We start from the raw sequence: 25,625 nt of genomic DNA, 5'->3' as shown, positions 1-25,625 counted from the left end.
TTTTTTGTAGAGATGAAGTTTCACTATGGTGCCCAGGCTGGTCTTGAACTCCTGAACTCAAGTGATCCACCTGCATCGGCCTCCCAAAGCGCTAGGATTACAGGAGGATGATTAATGTGGAACACTCGTTTGAACATGCTGTTACTGGGGAAACAAACCTGCCCTAGCGGTCAATGAAGTACTTGCAAAACTTCTTGGGGGTGGGAGTACCTGTTTCTGAAAAGGGGGTGCTGACTGGAGGTGGTGTAACAGGGTCCCTACCACATAGCACAGTTCCTCTGTAGGTGAACTCTAACATCACACCTGAGATGCCACTCTTCCATTCCCTTCAAATCTCCTGAAGTTGGGAAATGCCTCTGGCTCCATTATTTTATTGATTTATTTATTTGAGACAGAGTCTCGCTCTGTCACCCAGACTGGAGTACACTGGTGGGATCTCAGCTCACTGCAACCTCTGCCTCCTGGATTCTCGTGCCTCAGCCTCCCGAGTAACTGGGATTACAGGCACACGTCACCATGCCTGGCTAATTTTTGTATTTTTAGTAGAGATGGGATTTCACCATGTTGGCCAGGTTGGTCTTGAACTCCCAACCTCAAGTGATCCGCCCGCCTTGGCCTCCCAAAGTGCTGGGATTACAGGTGTGAGCCACCACGCTCGGCCAGGCTCCATTATTTTTTCTAACTATGTTTATACAATTATCAGCTAATCTTCCCAGGATGCAGTGTTACTTATGGCGAAATTACAATATTAAAGGATTTTCTCTCTCCCCTAATTGCTTGCTTGATATTGACTCTGTTTCCTTGAGTATTTCTTTGACAGAGCTTCTCCATAAAACTTACAGTTTAATATCCAGCATTTTAATCTTCAGCCATAGTGGGTCAAACTATTGACTAAGCAAATGAACGGCACAAAAAGAAGCAAGAGCCTCAGCATTCACTGCCCTTGTAGTCAGCTACATTTTGACTTTCATTGTCTGGGAGCTAAGGTAAACACACAGAGAACTGGAGGAAAAGATCATTGTGTACTAAGATGGTTTGTGTTTTATTTCTAAAATATTTTGAGGACATATTTCCCTAAGACAAATATTTCAGAACCAGATAATATTGTAAGTTAATATTGTTAAAAGATAAACACATTAAAATTTTCACGAGTTTGAGCATGAAGCTATTCATGAATCACGCAGCATCAGAGCACAAACAGTTCAACGATCCACTAAACTGGTGGGAGGGGGAAATTTTTCTAAGGTGTTTGCAGAAGCAAGATAAAGAAAATATTTGATGGCTTAAACTAGAAAGTCCCTAGTTAGATGTTAGTTGGTGGTTCTGATTGGTTAAGCTTAAGTTTACATTGAGTTCTATTTCTGTTTGCTTACCCAGAAACACACGGCAATGGAACTGTCTCAGCCTCATGGCCTCCCAATTAATTATTTTAACAAAACTATATGGACAGAATTTATCTGTGTTACAGTGTATCCTAGAGCAGTTTTTTCTAGTCTTCTTGGAGAGGAAGATACCAAAATGAAGTTAAATATGCAAGAAATGTGTTAGGGGAAATGCCTGTAGAAAATTGGGAAGGAACTTAAAGAGGCTCAGAGAACCATCACAGTGATGCTAATCTGATCCTGAGTGAATGGGGAGAAAGAAATAGAGGAAAGGGCCGTCCCTGTGGCTCACGTCTGTAATCCCAGTACTTTGGGAGGCAGAGGCAGGAGGATTGCTTGAGCCCAGGAGTTTGAGACCAGCCTGGGCAACACAGTGAGACCTCGACTCTAAAACAAATTTAAAAATTAGCCTGGTGTGGCAGCGTGTGCCTGTGGTCCCAGCCACTTGGGGGTGCTGAGGTGGGAGAATTGATTTGAGCCCTGGAAATCGAGGCTTCAGTGAGCTATGATTCCCACCACTGCACTCCAGCCCAGGTGACACAGTGAGATCCTGTCTCTAAGAAATAAAAAATAAAAAGAAGAAGAAGTAGAGGAAGGTTGTGTGGCATTTTTCTAAGGAAAGTTCAGCAAGGCATGGAGCCCAAGCACCCCATCAGAGGAATCCTGTCTCCCAAAAGTAGGCCTACTGAGTAACTGTGCCATACTCTTGCCTGAGAGCTGCCCATGAAAAAGGTGGTTTCAGTGCAAGCATAGCAATAGATCTCTGAGCCCAGTAGCTGGAGCCCTCAGTCAATTACTCTTCCCGCTAAGATTGAAGAGGTGCTTTTACTCCGTCATCACACAAAAGTCTCAAAATTTAATGTGCATACAAATCACCTGGGAATCTCATTAAAATGCAGATTCAGTAGGTCTGAAGTGGGGCGTAAGTTTCTGTATTTCTAACAAGCCCTCAGATAATATGCTGTTGGTCCACAGACCTCACTTTAAGTAGCAAGGGCCTAGAGAATACTTGAAAGCGTCTTATTCAGGCTATCTAAATGGGTTATTGAGAACTCTTCACAGGTTTAATGCCTCACCCCTGATGTGCCAGGCAATTCTGTGGAAAACAGATATACACAATTCTAGGTTAGATTTTTGCCATTCAAATAACTCATTGCTCCTTGTATAAAATCACAGCTGTCAAGCTCTTCTTGTCAAACTACTTGTACAATCCCTTTATGACTATCTCTGTATCACCTGCATATGTGCATTCCTTTTTGGTGCCAAGAGAGGGCTCTGACCCTCTATGATGTCAACCATATCCTTTCCCCGCTCCAATTATTTGGTACGGACAGTATGTTTCTTAATCTTAAGCAAAACGTTTCAAGCCCTTCCTATCAATATTGGGCTCCAAAATCCACCCTACATAGAAAGTTTGGTGCAGCCAGTTATCATAAATTTCTCTTCTAGGCGTGAGTTCTCAGGGATTTGGGAATGTGCATCTCCTCCTGATTGCCTGAAGATTTGTGCAGTTATCATCCTGACCCCTTTGCATATCTTGCCTCAATTCCCTATATTGTGCCTACTGCATAAAACAGCAGTTTCATACTTTCCAGAAGCCATGGATTTCTTTCTTCAAAGAATGCTTAAGTAGATTAAGCTGGTATGGCTGAAACAACGAGAGATGAAATTACAGAGATGACCAGGAACATATCTTGTGAGTTAAGGCGTTTAAGTGTTATCATGAAAGCAAGGGGGAGGCCGGGCGCGGTGGCTCAAGCCTGTAATCCCAGCACTTTGGGAGGCCGAGACGGGCGGATCACGAGGTCAGGAGATCGAGACCATCCTGGTGAACACGGTGAAACCCCGTCTCTACTAAAAATACAAAAAACTAGCCGGGCGTGGTGGCGGGCACCTGTAGTCCCAGCTACTCGGGAGGCTGAGGCAGGAGAATGGCGTGAACCCGGGAGGCGGAGCTTGCACTGAGCTGAGATCCGGCCACTGCACTGCAGCCTGGGCGACAGAGCCAGACTCCGTCTCAAAAAAAAAAAAAAAAAAAAAAAAAAAAAAAAAAAAGGAAGGAGCATATGAGGAATACAAGGGATATCAAGAAATCAGAGTCATCAGAACTTGCTGCCTGGGTATGGAGGTAAGGAACGAAGAGTATAGTATAGTATGTCTTCCAATTTTCATCTTGGACAATTATGGATGCAAGGGTCCAAGGGTTGCCAATTATTGAACTGAGGAATATAGAAAAAGGAGTAAGTTTAGGAAAAAGCGATTGAGTTCAGTTGTGAACATACTGAGTTTAAGGGAGACAGCCAGTAACCATTTGAGTAAATGGATGTGTACATCACTGGAATCTGTCTTAGAGACCCCGTCTTGGATCCAGGACTGTGTTTTTATTTGCAGAGTATTCTCAGTCTCTGCTTAGGCAACTGCTCAAGGTTTACACCAAGTAGTCTTTTTCAACTGAATTGTTTATACCATCTTGCATTTTTCCAGCACATTCTTCAAAATGTAGGTTGACTACTACACTTGTTACTTTAAATTACTTCTCCTCTTTTCAAAGGGCTCCTTGCATGTCCAAGTTTGGGGCCTTATTCAGGGTTCTCTGTATTGGATACATGCTAATGCAGGCCAGAGAAATGGGGAGGGTTTTTTTCTGTTCCCTTGGGCAGAAAGAGCCATTTCCCTTTAGAATTTGAGCTCAAAAGAAGACTTAAAAGGTTGTAGCTTTGAGGAAATAGGAATTAATAATAGAAAATCATGGGTGTAATTTGTAGAAGATGGTCTGGGTTGCTATGATATGCGGTTAGAATAGAGGTACTATGTGTAACTAATTGAATATATTGTGCTTTGTTTAGAAGGTTAAGTTTTAACGTGGCGTTTTTCAAACTTGGGTTTTAAAGTTTTAGTGGGGCTGCGGGGAGGGAGGGAGTACTGCTAAGTACTTGGGACTTCAGTCCTATTTCCACTTCCGCCAGAACAATCAGTTCTATTTTCATTTCAGCCAGAACAAATTTGTTTTACATAAACTTTCATTGAAGAAAAGGTTCCACGGCCTTTTAAAAAAGTGTGAAAACCATTATGTTTGCATAGAAACTGTAAGAAATATGAAAAGGTGAGTGAAGAAAGAGTTCAGGGATGGGTGTGGTGGCTCACACCTGTAAACCTAGTGCTTTGGGAGATTGAGGAGGGCGGATCATTTGAGGCTAGGCATTTGGGACCAGTCTGAGCAACAGTGAGACCCTCAACTATACAAAATATAAAAAATAAATAGCTGGGTATGGTGGCACATGCCTATAGTCTTAGCTACCAGGGGAACTGAGGCAGGAAGATTGTTTGAGCCCAGGAGGTTACAGTGACTTATGCTGATGGACCAAATACATGACAGTGGTTTCATAAGACCACTTGCATGTCCAATATCGTATTTGTAATATGGTATTTGTACTACCATACCTTACGGTATTGGTACTACCATATTTGTACTGTATCTTTTCTTTGTTTAGATACACAAATACCATGTGTTACAACTGCCTATTCGGTACAGTAACATGCTGTACAGATTTGTAGCTTAGGAGCAACAGGCATACATAGCCCAGATAAGTAGTAGGCTACACCATCCAAGTCTGTGTAAGTATATTACTCTATGAAGTTCACACTAGCACGACGAAACCGCCTACGGGTAAATTTCTCAGAACTTATCCAATCTTTTTAAGAGATTCATTACTGTACTTCTGGTTCAGGTTTACTTTTGTTCCCTTCACATCTTAGCCCCTTAAAGGCAATGTATGACATACGATTTTGCATCTCCAATGTTCAGCACAGTAAGAGCCTAATAAATGTCTGTTGAATTAATAAATCCACAGGGCTTATACTCAATGTAAGTGGAATTCTCTACAGGTGTTGAACTCCTAACTGAGAAGAGTTATTTTTCTCTACAACGATTTATCTTAAGAGAACGGTTTTAAAGGGGGCCAGAAAAGTACCCATGATTAAGGAAGAAAGATGTAGTATTTTGAGTTTTTGTGTATTATATATGAAGAAAAGTGAAGCAAGCAAGGATGCCTTGCAATCAAGAGAATAAATGCCCGATTGAGGTGTCTTGAATAAGGTGGTTGATATAATTCATAACCAATGTATTAGAATGTCATGGAACGTGTGTTATTGGCGAGGGAGTAATGGCAAACTGATTCATTTTTTGGGAAAATGAATCAATGCTCCTTATGTTGACTGGCATAACTACTGTCTCGCACAAAAGTTGCCCCCACAATATTCAAGGAGACTAAAGAAAACGATCGCAATACAACAGTGAATGGGAGAATAAGGTTTCTCCTCACGCTTTCAAAATTACCGCCAGCCTCCTCTGTTCTCCAGTTTTGGTAAATCAGACCTAACTTTGCCAAAACCCGACAAAACTTGAAACATGTCAAAAACAAACACACAAAAACTTTGCCTGGGAATGTAAAGACGAGTCTGGGGCTGTGGACTGAGGTTTGAGTCCCTTCCCGGGAAGCGGCGGTAAATGACTCCCCAAAGTCTCCTGGGCGTTCCGAGGGCGCCAAGGCCGCAATGAGCAAGCAAAAGCCCCCCGCCCCGGCCCATTCCCAGGAGACAGAGCCAAGAATGCCTCCGGCAGCAACTCGGAAGGGCCGGCTTTCCCTGTGTCTTTGCCCTAAGGGAGAGTGGAAAGGCGGAAGCGAGGCCCCAGGGCAGAACCACACACCAAATCCAGGAGCCCGGAGCCCCTTGCACCTTTTGGCCCGCAACCCGGAAGCAGATGCCGGCTGCGCGGCGTGGCAGGGTTACGGTTCCGGGTCCGGCCGCGCCGCAGCCAGCTCTCGGCTCGCAGCCGCAGCGCCCCGCCCCTGCGCTCCGGACCTGGCAGGCGGCGGCTGCTGCAGGGCCGGTCCCTGGGCCACATGGCTGAGGGGGACGCAGGGAGCGACCAGAGGCAGGTGAGGCCCCGGCGGGGTGCTGACTCTCCAGGCTCGGCTCGGGCTCGCCTCGCCATCCCAGTCCTTCTCAGCCGAGGGGCACTCCGCCCGGGGCAGCCCTGGGTTCCGCCAGCACCGGCCACGCCATTTGCTCCACCGCGTTCCATTTTTTCGGCGCTTCCCCTCGGCGAGCGCTCTTAGGCAGGCAGCTCCTTGGCGGTCGCGGGGTCGGCCTGTCTCGGACGGTGTTCTCGTCAACCATTAACACGCGACTAAGCAGCTCTGGGCCGAAGGCAAAAACCAGGGTTTCGCTCCCCACCCTGCCGCCGCCGGGTCATCTTGGACAAATCACTTAAGAATTCGGGTTTCCCCCTTTGCAAAATGGGCAGTAGCCCAGACCCTGCACGTCCCCGAGAGCCCACCGAATCTCCCTCCTTCTGATCCTTGGCATCGAGCTTTCGCTGTGCCTTGTTCACGTGAGCGATCATATGTCTTTTCCTACAGGGCTGTGAGTACAAAATGAAATGCTACGAAGTCGAACGGATGCTTTGCTTCCCATCTTTTCCCTTTAGGTCCTCCAGTTATTTTTCTGTTTTAACCCCAAGTCCAAAGAATAATTTATGAAATGTTTTAAGGGTTTGATTACCACCCACCCACCCATCCAGTCCTTGTGTACCCCCTCCCCACCTCCCCGCCACACAAAATTTAATTCGAAAGAACCAGTGAGACACCCAGGAGAGATACGCAGATAATGTGGGGCAGAGCTACTGGGGTGGGAGTCAGGGCTGGAGATTACCTGTTAAAAAAGAGACGGTGGAACAGAGAAGATAGGTTTATCTTTTCATGTGTGAATGGTCATTACAAAGTATAGGAGTGCATATATATTAAATTTTGGCTGGATAGTGGCCAAAATCGCAGTAATGCAGTAGCAAGCCTGGCTCCAGTCATTGGAGTAGCGTCTAGCAACTACCCAGAGAATAGAACATGGTGACCTACTCTTAAGAAACATTTGGCCTGGTAAGGCTCATCTAGGAATCTTTTATCTATGCTGGTGATGTTGACTGCGAATACCTTATAAAGTAGTAAGAACAGGATTTTAAGATATGTACATTTGCTGACTTTTTAAAAAATCAATTTCTTTCAGAATGAGGAAATTGAAGCAATGGCAGCCATTTATGGCGAGGAATGGTGTGTCATTGACGACTGTGCCAAAATATTTTGTATTAGAATTAGCGACGATATAGATGACCCCAAATGGACGCTTTGCTTGCAGGTACTTTTTCCCCCTTCCCTGCAGCCATCTTTCAGTTACAATATTAACTATATGGTTGACTTCTGTGTTCTAATGATTATTTGTATTGTTTTCTAAATTGTTGTTGGCTTTTGTCAATGATGAAATACATGGGCCGTTACATCTCAGATCACTTTCAAATCATACATTAATTGATAGTTTCAGTCTTTCTAATCCAGTGCTTTTAATCTTTTAAAAGTGTTAATGTACCCTTGAGAGACTGTAGTTTTTCTTCCCTTCATTATTCTCTTCATCTAACAGGAAAGGGTCCAAACCTGGAAAGATGGCTAACATTTAAAAGGAAGGAGAGGTTAATAATGTAGATGACTGGTAGAGGAGACACTCATTTCTTTATTAATTGAGAATCAATGATCAATTATCAGTTGTAATTAGGATAAAATAAATGAAAAGGTCAGCTATGGCTTTTCTTAGTGCTTAATCTTTGATGACTGCTTGTATGAACTTTCAACATAAAGGAGGCAAAACAGTTTTTGCCAGTGTTTGTTTTTATAATACTGATTTGAAAAGAAGTATGTGTATGGTTCTCTATTATATGTTAGCTGTTTGTATAGTTAATAGTGTTTCCTAGGATTTTTGTAGTATTTCTTCTGAAATACTGAAAAGTGCCCAGAAAATATTATAATGCCACTCCATCCACTTGGGGTCAGGGTATAAAGTCCATACTTCAGTTTTCCTTTTCCTTTCACCTCTGTCCTCCTTGCCCTTTTTGTCCGGTTGCTAGCTTTGTAAATATGGTTACTTTTGAACCTTGATGAAGTGTAAACAGATGTTTTTGAACCTGCGTTGTAGGTGATGCTGCCGAATGAATACCCAGGTACAGCTCCACCTATCTACCAGTTGAAGTAAGCTGTATTTCTACGTTTATATTGTTAGATTATATTTTGAAAGATGTTTATACTGTAATTTGCATTTACAGGAAATATCTTTCTTATTCAAATGTATATAGAAATTAAAAATACCTTTTGGGTTTGGTAGACAGCATTTAAATAAAAATTAATTTCTATAAAACAGTGGAATATGCCACTTAGTATGAAAGAGAATCGCAAGGTTTGTAGAGGTGAAGTAGCTGCAGAATTGTCTTTAGAGATGAGGAAGGAAACCTTCCTCTTTAGCCTAGTAATCTAGAAACCTTGGCCCTTAGAGTTTCTCCTAACCTAGTTCTCCTGACCTAACCACAGTTCCTTGATGTACATGTAAGACTGCCTGCTTTCCAGGAGTTACCTTTCATGCTTCTGGTGTTTCTCCCTGCTCCTTTCCCCATTGATGTTGACGAACCATTTTCTTAGAAGCCCAAGCTTAATCTTTTATGAGTCATGACCTGTTGATGCAAGTGATATTTCATCTACCTTGGCCCCATCACCCAGTAATATGTATAAACCCTTGGGAACAGAATTGCATAAACTCAATTACTAGGCTGGTCTGATTGTAGACCAGTAATTGATTTATAACCAGTAATTGATCACAACTGGCTAGATTACTTTGTTTCTTCACTCCTACCGCTTCACTTCATTAGCCTAAAAAAAAAAAAAAAAACTCAATTACTAGAATTTTTACCTGTTAGTTTTTTTATGCACATATTTTAAAACCATAGCGTTAATGCTTACTGTTAATAATGGTTCTGTAAATTTTTATTTTTATTTATTGCAAATGATAGATATAGAATGCTTGTAAACATAAATATCCTTTTCAGAAAAAATTTTTTTTTTTTTTTTGAGATGGAGTCCCACTCTGTCTCCCAGGCTGGAGTGCAGAGGTGTGCTTGGCTCATGCAAGCTCCGCCTCCTGGGTTCATGCCATTCTCCTGCCTCAGCCTCCTGAGTAGCTGGGACTAGAGGCACCCACTACCACGCCTAGCTAATTTTTGTATTTTTGGTAGAGATGGAGTTTCATCATGTTAGCCAGGATGGTCTTGATCTCCTGACCTCGTGATCCGCCCGCCTCGGCCTCCCAAAGTGCTGGGATTATAGGCGTGAGCCACCGCGCCTGGCCAATTTTTAAACCATTAAAACAGAGTAATTTGGTGTGGGTTTTGTCATGGTTTCTTGGGAAGGCTGAATGAATTAATGCTAATTAAAGCATTTTGTGACTATATAGATTTATACAAATATAAGACCATTTTATGAAAATAATTTTTTAAAGCCAAAAAAAATTTGTTTGTGATGTAATCAGCAATTTGAGATATAAACATAATCCTTGAATAATCTTCTTAATTGTTTTATTTAATCTTAGTGCTCCTTGGCTTAAAGGGCAAGAACGTGCGGATTTATCAAATAGCCTCGAGGAAATATATATGTAAGTGACAGGTAATTTTTTAAAAATAATTCGGTTAGTGATTGTGTTGTGGGCTTTTGTTGAATCTGTGAACTCTTTGTTAGAACCTTTCTAAACTTTTTAAAGCTACTTCTGCTTTAACAAAAAGAATTCACTTGAAGAGACCTTGAAAGGTTATATAATTTTATATATACATTTGATAGCTTCTACTTAGATACAAAAATACAGCAATATTTAGAGCTAATAACTATAAAAAACACTTAGCCAAGCTGGGTACGATGGCATAGGCCTGTAATCCCAGCTATTCAGGAGGTTGAGATGGGAGGATTGCTTGAACCCAGGAGTTCAAGACTAGCCTGGGCAATACAGTGAGACCCCTATCTCAATCTCAATAAATTAAAAAAAATTATTTGCTAAAAGGATCTTAATTAAAAAACAAAAACACTTAGCCAGCTGTGAAAGTAAATTCAGAGATACTGCTCTTGATTTGGTATTTTCATAGGCTATGTAGAATGAAATTGATAACAGAATCCTAAGTGTAATTATGTATTAAATGTCTATATACCTTGAGTGGTAATTTCCCTTGTATTAGGCCATAAGACTCAGAATCTGTTGATGGGCTATATTTTTCATTCATTCCTTCATTCAATAAATATTACATGGCAGGCACTGTACTAGATCCTGGGTGCAGGTATGGCTAGCATGAACAGAAGTGCCCTTTATCATGGCAGTTAGAATTTCTGGTGGGGGAGAGTTATTACTTATAACATTGTAAAAATGAATATAACAATAGCTGTGATAAGTTCTATGAAAGGAAGATATGCAAAACGAATTGAGTTTGAAACAAGACCTGACATAGTCTAGGAGGTGAGGGATGGCTTCTTTGACTTAAAAGCAGAGTTAATTAGGGGATGATAATTCCAGTGAGAGGCCACAGCACAAGGCTTGGCGTCAGGGAGCTTGGCACATTGTAGGAAACAGTGATGGTGATATGCAGTGATAAGAGACAGGATGAGATGGAGGGAATATGGTAGGAAAAGGACCTGGAGAGGTAGACAAGACAGGTCCTCCAGAGTTTTGTAGGTTATGTTAAAGATTCTGTCTTTATACTAAGAATAGTTGGAAGTAGAGAAGGCTTTTAGGTAGTAGGGTGCCACGATAAGATTTTCTCTGTTTCTTTGAGACAGGTTCTTGCTCTCTTGCCCAGGCTGGAGTGCAGTGGCACAATAGTGACTCACTGCAGTCTTGACCTCTGAGGTTCAAGTGATTTTTCCCACCTCAGTCTCCCGAGTAGCTGGGACTATAGATGTGTGCCACCATGCCCAGCTAATTTTAATTTTTTTTAATTAAATAATTTAAAAAAAATTTTTTTGAGATGGAGTCTCGCTCTGTCGCCCAGGCTGGAGTGCAGTGGTGTGATCTCTGCTCACTGCAACCTCTGCCTCTCGGTTCAAGCAATTCTCCAGCCTCAGCCTCCAGAGTAACTGGGACTACAGGCGCCTGCCATCATGCACAGCCAATGTTTGTATTTTTAGTAGAGGCGGAGTTCACCATGTTGGCCAGGCTGGTCTCGAACTCCTGACCTCAAATGATCCACCTACCTTGGCCTCCCAAATTGCTGGGATTACAGGCATGAGCCACCATGTTCTGCCTTCAGCTGATTTTTTAAAAAAATATTTTTTTGTAGAGATGGAGCCTTGGTTTGTTATCCAGGTGGTCTCAAACTCCTGGCCTCAAGCAGTTCTGCCTTGGCTTCCCAAGGTGCAGAGACACAGGTTTAAGCGACTGTGCCTGGCCATGATAATATTTTCATTTAAAAAAAGATCATTCTAGGGCCGGTGTGGTGGCTCACACCTGTAATCCCAGCACTTTGGGAGGCTGAGGCAGGTGGATCACGAGGTCAGTGGTTCGAGACCAGCCTGACCAACATGGTGAAACCCTGTCTCTACTAAAAATACAAAAACATTAGCTGGGGGTGGCGGGCGCCTGTAATCCCAGCTACTTGGGAAGCCGAGGCAGGAGAATCTCTTGAAACTGGAAGGCGGAGGTTGCAGTGAGCCGAGATTGCGCCACCGCACTCTAGCCTGGGCAACGAGAGCAAAAACTCCGTCTCAAAAATAAATAAATAAATAAATAAATAAATAAGATCATTCTATTTCTGTTTGAAGTAGTGTTTGGAAGGTAGCAAGAGTAGATGTGGGACATCAGTTGGGGGCTAATGCAGTTGTCTAGAGAAGATACAACTATGATTTAGATTAATTTTAATGAAATAATTTAGTAAAATAAATAATGTTCTGGAATATCAGTTTTACTGTAATCCAGGATCTAGTAAGGATTGTATTATATGTTCTAGGTGGCCACTCCATTTGGTACAGTGACAGTCCCTCTTTGTGTCCCTGGGATCCAGGCCAGGTTTCTTTCCCTTCCAAAATATTTAATTAGAAAATGGTAAGTTGTTGTGGAATCCATTCTACTTATTCCTGCCTAGAGCAAGTATGGTCTTCCTTGGGTCCCCATTTAGTGATTCCATCATCCTTGGTGGAAGTATAAGTATTTCCTTAATTAAATGTTTTCTGATACCTCTCCCTAACATTATTGGCCACTCCAACTTTTGTGCCCCCAACAAACTTCTTTCTATAATCCTCTCTTATTTGCCAGTTTATCTGCCCACTACCCCCAGCCCCTGAATAGAATAAGATCAGTATACTGCGGATTTGTTCACCATTAACACCAGAATTGTTCATCTAGTGGCCATTTTTCAGCTCTTACCTAACTTTTGGTGATATTGACTACTTGCTCCTTCTTGGAAATCTCTCCACACTTAGCTTCCATCATGTTAATCACATTCATCAGTTAGCGTTTTTTCTTACCCGTGTACAATGTCATACACTCAGAAGTGGCTCTTCACTTGCCTATCCCCTCTCCCAAACATCCTCCTTTTACTAAAAGATACCTTCCCGCAGGACACAACTTACCTTTTCTCTTTAAGTAGTTCACTTGAGCTATTTGAGACTTAGGAAGTGTCAGAGATTATAATATAGTTTATTCTAATGGTGGAATATGGTGTCTTGTTTATTAAACGTGCTCAAATAACCTTGGTCCAGTGGTTATTATTTTCACACATGTAGTCTAAATAGAAATACACATCTTACTTGTAAAACTTTTTTTTTTTTTTTTAAAATAGGGCCTCACTGTATTGCCCAAGCTGGCCTTGAACTCCTGGGCTCAAGCCTCAAGTGATCCTCCTGCTTCAGCCTCCCAAGTAGCTGGGACTACAGGCACATACCATCACACCTGGCTTTATTTTTAAAACTTTTGTGTGACAACTTTTTTTTCTTTTCTCTCTGAGACTGAGTCTTGCTCTATTGCCCAGGCTGGAGTGCAGTGGTGCGATTTCAGCTTACTGCAACCTCCACCTCCCAGGTTCAAGCAATTCTCGTGCTTCAGCCTCCTGAGTAGCTGAGATTACAGGTGAGCGCCTGTACACCTGGCTAATTTTTGTATTTTTAATAGAGATGGGGTTTTAGCATTTTGGCCAGGCTGGTCTTGAACTTCTGACCTCAAGTGATGCGCCTGCCTCAGCCTCCCAAAGTGCTGGGATTACAGGCATGAGACACTGCGCCTGGCCTTTGTGACAACTTTTAATCGTATTTTCCATATAATTCCAGCAGAGGGCAGCAAGGGAAAAATACAGGTTTTTAAAAATTAAACATGAGCCAGATGTGGTAGCTTTTGTTTGTAATCTCAGCATTTTCGGAAGCCGATATGGGAGGATTACTTGAAGCTAGAAGTTTGAGACCAGCCTGGGCAGCATAGTGAGACCTTCCCCATCTCTATAGAAATTTAAAAAATAAAAATTAACTGGGTGTGATGGGGCATGCCTGTAATCCCAGCTACTTGGAAGGCTGAGGTAGAAGGATCACTGGAGTTCAGGAGGTCGAAGTGAAGTCACTGCACTCCAGTCTGGATGATAGAGTGAGACTCTGTCTCAAAAATAAAGAAAAAGTAAGTCTGTGAAGAAGAGACTCTTTAGAAGAGCAGTCAGTAACTCAGGGATATAGTGGCGGCCTTTGTTAAGGCAAAAAGAATACGAATGGAGAAGAAGGTCAGTTAAAGAAATACTTAAAAATATATTGGCCAGGCGCAGTGGCTCATGCCTGTAATCCCAGCACTTTGGGAGGCTGAGGCAGGCGAATCACCTGAGGTTAGGGGTTCGAGAGAGACCAGCCTGACCAACATGGAGAAACCCCATCTCTACTCAAAATGCAAAATTATCCAGGCATGGTGGCGCATGCCTATAATCCCAGCTACTTGGGAGGCTGAGGCAGGAGAATCACCTGAACCCGGGAGGCAGAGGTTGCAGTGAGCTGAGATCGTGCCATTGCACTCCAACCTGGGCAACAAGAGCAAAACTCTGTCTCAAAAAAAAAATATATATATATATATAAGCTAGGATTTGGTGATTGATTAGATGTAGGTTATTGGTTATTGTACGTACTTTTTTTTTCCTGAGATGGAGTCTCTCTCTGTTGCCTAGGGTGGAGTGCAGTGGCACGATCATGGTTCACTGCAACCTTGACCTCCCAAGTGATCCTCCTGCCTTAGCCTCCTGAGTGTCTGGGTTTATAGGTGTGCCACCACTGGCTAATTTTTGTATTTTTTTGTAAAGAAGGAGTCTTGCTACCTTGCCCAGACTTGTCTGAAATTCCTGGCCTCATGTGATCTGTCTGCCTCTGCATGTCAAAATGTTGAAATTACAGGCACGAGCTACTGTGCCCAGCCCTTAATTTTTATTTAAATATTTTGCATATGAATATTTTTAATAAATGAAAATATTTTGATAAAACAAAAAGTAAATACATTTAAAATACTTAGAATATGATGGTGTTTAAGATAAAATGAAAAGGATTACAAGTTTTTTATAGTATTTGATTTTGTGAATTTCTGTGATAGCAATATTTAATTTAGAATCCAAGAAGATAGTTTTTGAAATTTTCTACATCTCTTCACATTTTGATGCATCATGGAATCTTAGGTTTTAATGTTGGTGAGTGAGGCTTCTTGAATCAAAAATTACATTGGATAAAGTTAAACAGACAAGGGAGACTGTATTCAAGGCCCCTGCAATAAGGGAAAGAGGCCAGAATTAAGTGTGAACTCCTGAACTCTACTCCTCTGAAACAAAAGGCAGATGGGTTTTTAAGGGCCGGGATGAGCTAGTGCAAAAGTACTGAAAGATATTATGTGGGACCATGAATTGGGTGTGTTGGGCATATTACGTTATTGCTGAGTTTGCAAATACTTCTCTTGGTGAGTAGGCCATGCGTGTTTACTAATAGGTACCCATTGAAGTTAGCCTCCTCTGCTTCCACAGAGACTGGAAGATGAGGGCAGTGTCTCCTTTGATGATGTGTTTCAAAGGGATGGTTCCCAGGTCCTTGAGAAAGACATTTCCTGGGTTGTAAAACCAATGAACGTTTTCTATAAAACGATTTACATATATCTCAAAGAGACAGAGAAGGAATTTACAATGACAAGTTTTGTAAAGAAAATGCTCTAAGAAAAGGGAGGTAAGGGCCTAGAGTCAGGAATGGGCCCATATAAAGTTTAGTCTAGCTGAGGTTAAGGCTGTTTCAGTCAGGCTTTTGGAGTCAGTTTTTAAAATAGTGTCATCTCTTTGTGTCTGTTTTCTCATCTGTAGAAAGGGGATAATATTGTCAGCATTAAACTAGCAGCTATCTTTTTTTTGTTCTTTAAATTTTTTTTTTTTTTTTTTAGTTTTTTGAGTCTTGCTGTGTTGCCGAAGCTGGAGTGCAGTGTCACAGTCATAGCTCACTTCAGCCTCCAAACTTCCGGGTTCAAGTGATCCTTCCACCTCAGCCTCCTAAGTAGCTGGGATTACAGGCACACATCACTGTGCCTGGCTAAGTGTTTGAATTTCTTGCAGAAACGGAGCCTCGCTTTGTTGCCCAGGCTGGTCTCAAACTCTTGGTTTTAAGCTATCTTCCTACAGTGCTGAGCGTATAGGTGTGAGCAACCACATCTGGCCCGGTTTTTTTGTTTGTTTTCTGTTTTTTGTTTTTGTTTGTTTGTTTGTTTTTGAGAAGCAGTCTTTTTCTGTTGCCTAGGCTGGAGTGCAGTGGCACGATCTCCACTCACTGCAACCTCCACCTCCCAGGCTCAAGCAATCCTCCCACCTCAGTTTCCCGAGTAGCTGGGATTACAGGCACACACCACCACATCTGGCTAATTTTTGTATTTTTTTTGTAGAGAAGGGATTTTGCCATGTTGCCCAGGCTGGTCTCGAACTCCTGAGCTTAGGTGATCTGCCCACCCTGGTCCCCCAGAGTGCTTTGATTACACCACACCCAACCCTGGACTGTTCTTATTTTAAAAATCATCTCTTCCAGCTTATAATATTGAAAATTAGGTGACGGAAACTCAGATCAAATGATTAGTTTAACTTCACACAGCTTAGTGCATTTTAGTGAATAGCTTTACTGTTATATCAACCAATACAAGTATTTAGTTTTAGTACTAGGAATTGTAGTGATGTGGGTGTGATGGGGAGGATTTGAGGGTGTAGAATTATTTGAAAACGTTTTTTTCTGCCTGCTTGTTTTGAAAGTGTTGGTGGGTGCTGATGAGTAGTGATAAAGAGAGATAATGGTTTCAGGGGAAACTGTTAGAGGAAAGAGGTGAGGTGTTGCTGTATAGTAGTGTGGTGATATCTTTAAACACATACCATACTTATCTACAATTATGTCTTTCTCTAAAGAGCAGACGCTTGGGCCTTTATTTTATTGCTGTTGCCATCATTTAACATAACTATGGACATGACTTCAAAACCCGTGACACATTCTTTTTCTCAGTGATCCTTTGAGATGGAGTTAGTTACCCAAGACAACCAAATATCATTTGGAACCAAAATTTATCAATTTAGGCAATAGAATATTTATGTAGGCAATAGAATATTAGGCAATAGAATATTTGGTCAGAAACAAGATATGAATATAAAATTGTTGAATTGTCTTTTAGGTCTTGTAAACTGACTCCCTGAAGGAGTTCCCCATGTGCTTTGCATTCTTTGTTGTTGAGATAAGTATACTAAATGATAAGTGTACCAAATAAGTGGTTTGAAGTTCTTTAAAAAGTTTAAAAAAGCAAGCAGTGATCATACTGAAAGATTGTATCCACTTACAGAAACTAAGTCACATTTATATTTCTCTAATCCATCTAGTTTGGAAATGTTTATTCCCCTCTTTGGTTACCACGCTTCTGCTTATTTTAAAGTAAGCCATGTTAATTTTGGAGTCGACTGGAATTTTTAAGGTTGCTATAACCTGTATTAAATACTCAGACACAAATGTTGATAAACCCCAGGTTTTTATAAATTATTTTAAAAAAGAAATGGTTAGATTGTTTATAATGTCTCTGATTGTAAATGTCAGTATCTTCTTGAATTTGAGAAGATGATTTTTGAAATAACAAATTTTGTTTTCCCTGAATTTTGTTTAGACAGAATATCGGTGAAAGTATTCTTTACCTGTGGGTGGAGAAAATAAGAGATGTTCTAATACAAAAATCTCAGATGACAGAACCAGGTAGGACTGAAAAATACTATCAATAGTCTTTTAACTTATAATTACATTTTTATGTAGATACTCTGATTGAAATTTAATATGAAAATCTGTATTCTGGTTTAAGGTTTGTATATTATAAAATCCAAGTTTCTCTGAAAAGTTTCATTACTTATGTAATTATAGTTATTTCTTTCTATAAGGTTTAGACTCTTTGATTTCGTATTACAGTATTCCTCCTTATCTGAGATTTCACTTTTCATGGTTTCAGTTACCTGTGGTCAACTGTTGTCTGAAAATATTAAATGGAAATTTCCAGAAATAATTCATAAGTTTTAAATTGTGTGCCATTCTGAAAATATTATGAAATCTTGGGCTGTGCCATTCTATCACTTCATCTCATCACATAGGCATTTATAATTTTACATCATCACAAGAAGGGTAAGTACAGTGCAATAGATAGATAGATAGTTTTTTTTGTTTTTTTGAGACAGAGTCTTGCTCTGTTGCCCAGGCTGGAGTGCAGTGGCGCAATCTCGGCTCACTGCAACCTCCACCTCCCGGGTTCACATCATTCTCCTGCCTCAGCCTCCGCAGTAGCTGGGACTACAGGTGCCCGCTTCCACACCCGGCTAATTTTTTTTGTATTTTTAGTAGAGACGGGATTTCACCGTGTTAGGCAGGATGGTCTCGATCTCCTGACTTCATGATCTGCCTGCCTTGGCCTTCCAAAGGGCTGAGATTACAGGCATGAGCCACCGTGCCTGGCCTCACAGTATATTGTTATAATTGGCCTATTTTGGTTTTAGTTATTGTTGTTAACCTCTTACTGTGACTAATTTATAAAATAAACTTTATCATAGATATGTATATATAGGAAAAAACGGCATATATAGGGCTCAGTACTATCTGTGCTTTGAGGCATCCACTGCAGGGTCTTAGAATATATCCCTTGCAAATAAAGAAGACTCCTGTATACTCTTATAGAAGTAGAATTTTATGGTGAAAGAACTTGGATCGAAAATTTCTGTTCTCTTTGACTATAGTTAAGGTAATGTGGACTTTGTAACTTTCCTCATGACTTATTAAACTACATAAATGAGATATTTCTTTCTTTCTTTCTTTCATTTTTTGAGACAGAGTCTCAGTTCATCAGTAGGCTGGAGTGCAGTGGTACGATCTCAGCTCACTGCAACCTGTGCCTCCCAGGTTCAAGCAATTCTCCTCCCTCAGCCTCCCAAGTAGCTGGGATTACAGGCGTATACCAACACGCCTGGCTAATTTTTGTCTTTTTAGGAGAGACAGGGTTTTACCATGTTGGCCAGGCTGGTCTTGAACTCCTGACCTCAAATGATCCACCTGCCTTGGCTTCCCAAGGTGCTGGGATTACAGGCATGAGCCACTATATCCAGCTGAGATATTAATTTGAAATGAGTCTAGTGTTTATAGAAAAAGAATTTTGGGAAGCACAGTGACCAATATTAGGATATAGAAATTAACTTTACGGTTGAATTTTTTACTGAGATATAATTTATATGTCATAATTACCCTTTTAAAGTGTATAGTTCAGTGGTTTTTAGTATTCCCATTGTTAGGCAGCCATTACCACTAATTTTAAAACATCTGAAAATTTATATTTTGCTCTATTATTAATCTTCTATTGAATCATTTAAACCTCCATATGAACAACATGGAGGTTTTCAGTGTTTCCTCTTACTTCACTTGCTAATCTTTGTTTCACTTACCACACAGGCCTTTGAGAGGGTAAAATAACTCTATTTAACATGTTACTTCCAAATAGGATGTTCTTGTTACACTGCTAGAATTGTTTTTAATATGAGAAAAAGAGGGATTAAAAAAGATCTTGGGCCTGTAACCCCGCACTTTGGGAGGTGGAGGTGGGAGGACTGCTTGAGCCTGAAAGATCAAGGCTGCAGTGAGCTATGGTCATGCCACTGCACTCACTCCAACCTGGGCGCAGGCTGAGATCCTGTCTCCGAAAACAGAAGAAGAAAAGAAAACAAAAACAGAACCTGGTAGTTTACTTACTGATTTTTTAGAAAGCTATTTATGGGAAACTATTTAGGACTCCTTTGGCAAAATCAGTTTAAAGTTGATAGCAGTATATCTTTTTTTAGAATCCTTTTACCATTTTTCTACGAGTGCAAGTATTTTTACTGCTTCTATTAAAATCAGAGGGATAAGGATGGACACTCGGTTCTCTGTGGTATGATTATAACATGTTGCATGCCTGTATCAAAATATCTCATGTGCCCCATAAATACATACACCTGTTAAGTATCCACAAACATTAAAAAAAGAGAGATAAATGACATGAAGATATTGTCTATATAACAATCTTTCTCCAAGTATTTTCTTCAACTTTTTATGATCCATGTTCTGATTTTGTAGCATTTCAGGGCATCTATGAGAAAAGTATTCTCAGAATTCCAAAAACAAGTTATTTGTCAATCTGCCTTCCTGGAGATGGATTACAGAAATGGAATGTATTATAGTAAAAAATTAGGACTCTGAAAACTTTTGTATCACTTAACTCTTAGGAAATTTTAATAATTGATCTTAAAAATGACATTTTTTTCTGGGTGCAGTGGCTCATGTCTGTAATCCCACCACTTTGGGAGGCTGAGGCAGGCAGATCACTTGAGGTCAGGAGTTTGAGACCAATCTGGCCAACGTGGTAAAACCCCATCTCTACTAAAAATATAGAAACTAGCTGGGCTTGGTGACAGTTGCCTGTAATCCCACCTCCTCGGGAGACTGAGGCAGGAGAATTGCTTGAACCTGGGAGGTGGAGGTTACAGTGAGCTGAGATGGCCCCACTGCACTCCAGCCTGGGTGACAGAGTGAGACTCAGTCTCAAAAAAAAAAAAAATTAAAAAAAAAAAAAATAATATTTTTCCTTACCTGTATCCATAATGTAGTTTAACCACTCCTTAACTTTTGGGGTTACTGATTTGTGTTGTATAATTCATGATTTTGAATTTTTAGAAATTTTTTTGTTTGGATTATTTTTCTTTAAAATTGTAGACTTCATAATAAAGTGGAAGGCTTAACAATTCTGAAGGACTAATAAGAAAAAGAGCTAGTGATCAGAATAGCTCATGAGAAGTCTCTTCTGCTAGTCATTTACTTGTTAAGTAATTCATTTTGATTTTACTGTTAATCTTCAGTACAGATTTATTCTTTATTATTTATATATTTTTTTAGCATAGAAATTCTGATTTTGAACTGATTATACACAGCTGTTTACAATTTCTAAAACTTTTGAACTCATTTGAAACTTATAGAAAAGTTACAAAAATGGTATGAAGGGCTCTTTTATATCCTTTACCCTGATTTCCTGTTAACATCCTATATAACCATCATACAGTTATTAAGAGCAGAAAACTGACACTGGTGTGGTATTATTAATTAAACTAAGGAGCTTATTCAGATTTTACAAACTTACCAATATCCTTTCTGCTGTTGTAGGATCTTGTCTAGGATTCTACATTGTATTCCATTGTTGTGTCTCTATTCTCCTTTAGTCTGTAAACAGTTACTCAGTGCTTCCTTGACTTTTATAACCTTGACACTTAACGAAGACTACTGATAGTTATTTTGTAGAATGCCCCTCAATTTGGGTTTGTCCAGTGTTTTCTCACGATTGGAGTGCGATTAGCCATTTTTGGCAAGAATACTAAAAAAATGCTGTTGTGTCTTTCATAGTGCAATGTATCAAGGAGTTTATATCATATGCTTTTTTTTTTTGGAACAGTTTCGCTCTGTCACCCAGGCTGGAGTGCAGTGACACAGTCTTGGCTCACTGCAGCCTCCGCCACCCGGGTTTAAGTGATTCTCCTGCCTCAGCCTCCCGAGGAGCTGGGATCACATGCGCCTGTCACCATGCCTGGCTAATTTTTTTTGTGTTTTTAGTAGAGATGGAGTTCCACCACGTTGGCCAGGCTGATCTTGAACTCCTGACTTCAAGTGATCCACCCGCCTCGGCCTCCCAAAGTGCTGGGATTATAGGCGTGAGCCACCACGCCTGGCCTATATGCCTTATTTTTAATTTTAATTTTAATTTTTGAGACTGAATATTGCTCTGTCACCCAGGCTGGAGTGCGGTGGCATGAACACATGGCTCACTGTAGCCTCCACCTCCTGGGCTCAAGCTATCCTCCCAGGCTTGGAGGATATAGCTGGGATATAGGGTGTAGCTCCAACATAGGAAGACCCTGTCTCTACAAAGAATTTAAAAAGAGCTGGGAGTACAAAACATTTTAAAAGTAGCAGGGAGTGGTGGTGTTCTCCCAGCTACTTTTACAATTTTTTGTACAGACGAGGTTGCCTAGGCTGGTCTCAAACTCCTGTGCTCAAGTGATCCTCCCGCCTCAGTCTCCCAAAGTGCTGGGATTACAGGTGTGAGCCACTGTGCCTGCTGTATCATATGCCTTATTATTGGTGATATTTACCTTGATATCTCAGTTAAGATGGTGTTTGCCAGATGTCTCCACTGTAAATCCTGTAGTCAGGGTTCTCCAGAGAAACAGAACCAATAGAATGTATGCGTGCATATATATGTGTGTATGTATACACACACACACACAGGGAAATATATTTTAAGAAATTGGCTTATACAGTTGTGGAAGGTGGAAAGTCCAAAATTTGCAGGATAGGCTGGCAGGCTGGGGATCCAGGGAAGAGTGAATACTGCGGTTTGAAAACAAAGATGGTCTGCTGGAAAAATTTCCTCTTCTGGGGAAAGAGGAAAAATTTCCTCTTTCTGGACAGAAAAATTTCTACCAAGAAAAGACCTCTGGGTAGGTCAGTCTTTTCATGTTAAGGCCGTCAGCTGACTGGATGAGGCCCATATGGAAGAGAGTCCGCTTTACTCAAAGTAATTGACTTAATTGTTAATCTCATCCAAAAAATACCTTCAGAGAAAAATCTAGAATAGTGCTTAACCAAATATATGGGTACTGAGGCTGGGCACAGTGGCTTGCACCTGTAATCCCAGCACTTTAGGAGGCCGAGGTGGGTGGGTCACTTAAGGTCAGGAGTTCAGGACCAGCCTGGCCAACACAGTGAAACCCCATCTCTGCTAAAAATACAAAAATTAGCCGGGCATGGTGGCGCGTGCCTGTAATTGCGGCTACTTGGGAGGTTGAGACAGGAGAATCACTTGAACCCGGAGAGGTGGAGGTTGCAGTGAGCTGAGATGGCACCACCGCACTCCAGCCTGGGTGACAGAGTGAGACTGTGTCAAACAAAAGTAAACAAATATATGGGTACTGTGGCCTAGCCAAGTTGGCATGTAAGATTAACCACTGCAGTTACTATCTTTCTCTTTGTAGCTTGAGGGAGATACTTTGAAGCTATGCTAATATCCTGTTTCTCCTTAAACTTTCGGCCACTAATTTTAGCATCTGCCCATGGAACTTGTCAACAATATTTATTACTGTGGTGTTTGCCTGATGATGATTTTCTATTTTCTTCATTTCTTCATTTAGTAATTGGAATTCTATTATGAGGAAGGGATGTCTGTCCTCCCCATTTATGTATTTGTTTATCTGTTTATTATTTATATCAGTATGGACTCATGTGTATTATTTCAGTCCATGGGTTAAAATGCCATAAGGTCTTTTTTTTGTTGTTGCTCAAATTGTTCTAGCTTTGACCTTTAAGGGTCCCTTCAGGTTAGCTCCTGTGTTCTTTTTATAAGCACCATCTCTTTTTGAGCTTTTCCCAGTTTGTGAATCCACACAACGTTCCAGGTTCATCTTATAGTTTCCTTGCTCCAACTCAGGAATCAACCAGTTCTTTTATGGGCTGAGTGCTGGTTCCTACCATTGAAGAATGGTGTTTAGAACCTAAGACCTGGGCGGGGCACGGTAGCTCACGCCTGTAATCCCAGCTCTTTGGGAGGCCGAAGCAGGTGGATCACGAGGTCAGGAGATCGAGACTAACACGGTGAAACCCCGTCTCTACTAAAAATACAAAAAAGTAGCTGGGCGTGGTGGCAGGCACCTGTAGTCCCAGCTACTCGGAAGACTGAGGCAGGAGAATGGCGTGAACCCAGGAGGCGGAGCTTGCAGTGAGCTGAGATCACCCCACTGCACTCTAGCCTGGGCGACAGAGCGAGACTCCATCTCAAAAAGAAAAAAACAAAACAAAAACCCAAGACCCAGTGATTTTTTAAAAAAGCATCGTTTCTTATCTGCATCATAGAGTAATTGTGTCTCATATTCACATAGGCCCAGATATAAAGAAGAAAACTGAAGAGGAAGATGTTGAATGTGAAGATGATCTCATTTTAGCATGTCAGCCAGAAAGTTCGGTTAAAGCACTGGATTTTAATATCAGTGAAACTCGGACAGGTATAATGTTACTAACTAATTTCTTTTGTGGAGAGTGGGTTGGTAGTATTATGTATTGTTCTTTGAGATGATAGATAAATTTACTAATTTTCTCAGATTTTAGGAAGGAGTTACTAATTTGCAGATAAGATTAATTTTTTTCCTGCCTGTTGGCAATTTTGGTGTTTGCCAAGTCTTACCAGAATGGTAAGGAAAAAATGGAAATTTACTCTTTTCCCCCTGCTTTCTAGAGTTTTGATTTACTGATGGAAGAAATTGAAACTAAGAAAAGCTATTAAGGTTTTTGTTCACATCATGTTTTTATATTTCTATATTGAAATCCTTAGCTGTTTCCTGATGTCTCAGGATTAAATTTCAGTCTATGCTCACAGGTACAAATATATTAACTGAAAGTGCAGCCCCGAAATTAAAGCTAGTGAAATGCCTTTAAGAGTTGTTTTTTGTGAGAGACGAGGTCTTGCTGTGTTGCCCAAGTTGACCTTGAACTCCTGGGCTCCAGTGATCCTTCCACCTCAGCCTCCAAGTAGCTGAGACTCTAAGCATGCACCGTTGTGCCCAGCTTGAGTTCAGTTTTTTTTTTTTTTTCTTTGAGATACAGTCTTGCTCTGTCGCCCAAGCTGGAGTGCAGTGGCACGATCTTAGCTCACTGCAGCCTTGCCTTCCAGGTTCAAGTGATTCTCCTGCCTCAGCCTCCTAAGTAACTGGGATTACTGGCATATGCCACCATGCCTGGCTAATTTTTGTATTTTTAGTAGAGATTGGGTTTCGCCATGTTGGCCAGGCTGGTCTAGAACTCCTGACCTCAAATGACCTGCCCACCTCATGCTCCCAAAGTGCTGGGATTATAGGCATGAGCCACCACGCCTGGCCTTGGTTTCGTTTAAACAAATTTGTTTCATAATCGAGTAGTATTCAACATAAAAATAAGTTGCTGTGATACTATGTTTCATTTTACTATTTAAAAATTTTGAATGTTATCGTTAGTTTCCCTAAGCCTCTTAAGAAAACATAAGAGACCGGGGGAATATTCATTCTGTTTGAAGGTGAGGGGTTTCCTGTGTCATTACACGGTAGCTTTTAAAAGGTGTTCTGAGTTTTAAGGCTTTTGAATGGTGTCCAGGACTAGTAGAAAGGAACAAAGAGGAAATGAAAGAGTGGGGAGCATTCAGGGCTCTCATTTATGCTTCAACCTAAGTAGCTCCCATTTTAATCATTTATTTCTGTGTGAATTTGACATATGATATCTTTGGAAAACAGGATCTAGCATGAAAAGAGAAAGAGTAAAAATCATACTCATAAATAAATACTATCAATTGGTCAGTAGTTCATATTGACCCTAATACTGTATTTGACTTATTACTGTGTTAGTACAGTGGTAAAAATCAATTCAGGAAAAGGATAGTATCAGAGGGAAGATGTAAAACATCTTACATAAACCTACTTTCTTGTCTTGAATAACTTTTCATCCTAAGTGAGGCAGGTAGCAGTAGCCAGGATGATTAAGTCTCTCAACAGAATTGAGGGTTAATTTTGTTTTGGAGACTGAGTCTTGCTCTGCTGCCCAAGCTGGAGTGTAGTGGCACGAACTTGGCTCACTGCAACCTCTGCCTCCCAGGTTCAGGCAATTTTCTTGCCTCAGCCTCCCGAGTAACTGAGATTACAGGCTCAAGCCACCATGCCCGGCTAATTTTTGTATTTTAGTAGAGATGGGAGTTTCACCATGTTGGCCAGGCTGGTCTCAAACTCCTGAACTCAGATGATCCACCACTCAGCCTCCCAAA

General features: G+C 41.0%; 1 protein-coding gene across 2 annotated transcripts in view; it reads left to right on the top strand.

Annotated features, from left to right (window-relative positions):
* The first annotated feature begins 6,165 nt into the window (after positions 1-6,165).
* The window catches only part of IMPACT (impact RWD domain protein), a 30,810-nt gene continuing 11,350 nt past the window's right edge, over positions 6,166-25,625 (top strand). Inside the window, exons 1-6 of one of the 2 annotated variants that reach the window (XM_033178092.1) lie at positions 6,166-6,322; positions 7,446-7,574; positions 8,403-8,455; positions 9,843-9,905; positions 17,403-17,488; positions 23,722-23,844. In XM_033178092.1, coding sequence (XP_033033983.1) covers positions 6,287-6,322; positions 7,446-7,574; positions 8,403-8,455; positions 9,843-9,905; positions 17,403-17,488; positions 23,722-23,844 — 490 coding nt within the window. In that variant the 5' untranslated portion in view covers positions 6,166-6,286. Of the gene's footprint in view, positions 6,778-7,445; positions 7,575-8,402; positions 8,456-9,842; positions 9,906-17,402; positions 17,489-23,721; positions 23,845-25,625 lie in introns of both variants that reach the window. The other variant, XM_033178093.1, reaches the window with a different exon arrangement.

Source organism: Trachypithecus francoisi, unplaced genomic scaffold, assembly GCF_009764315.1.
Source record: "Trachypithecus francoisi isolate TF-2019V2 unplaced genomic scaffold, Tfra_2.0 Lachesis_group19, whole genome shotgun sequence".
Lineage (NCBI taxonomy): Eukaryota > Metazoa > Chordata > Mammalia > Primates > Cercopithecidae > Trachypithecus > Trachypithecus francoisi.
This window is presented reverse-complemented; position numbering and strand designations above follow the sequence as displayed.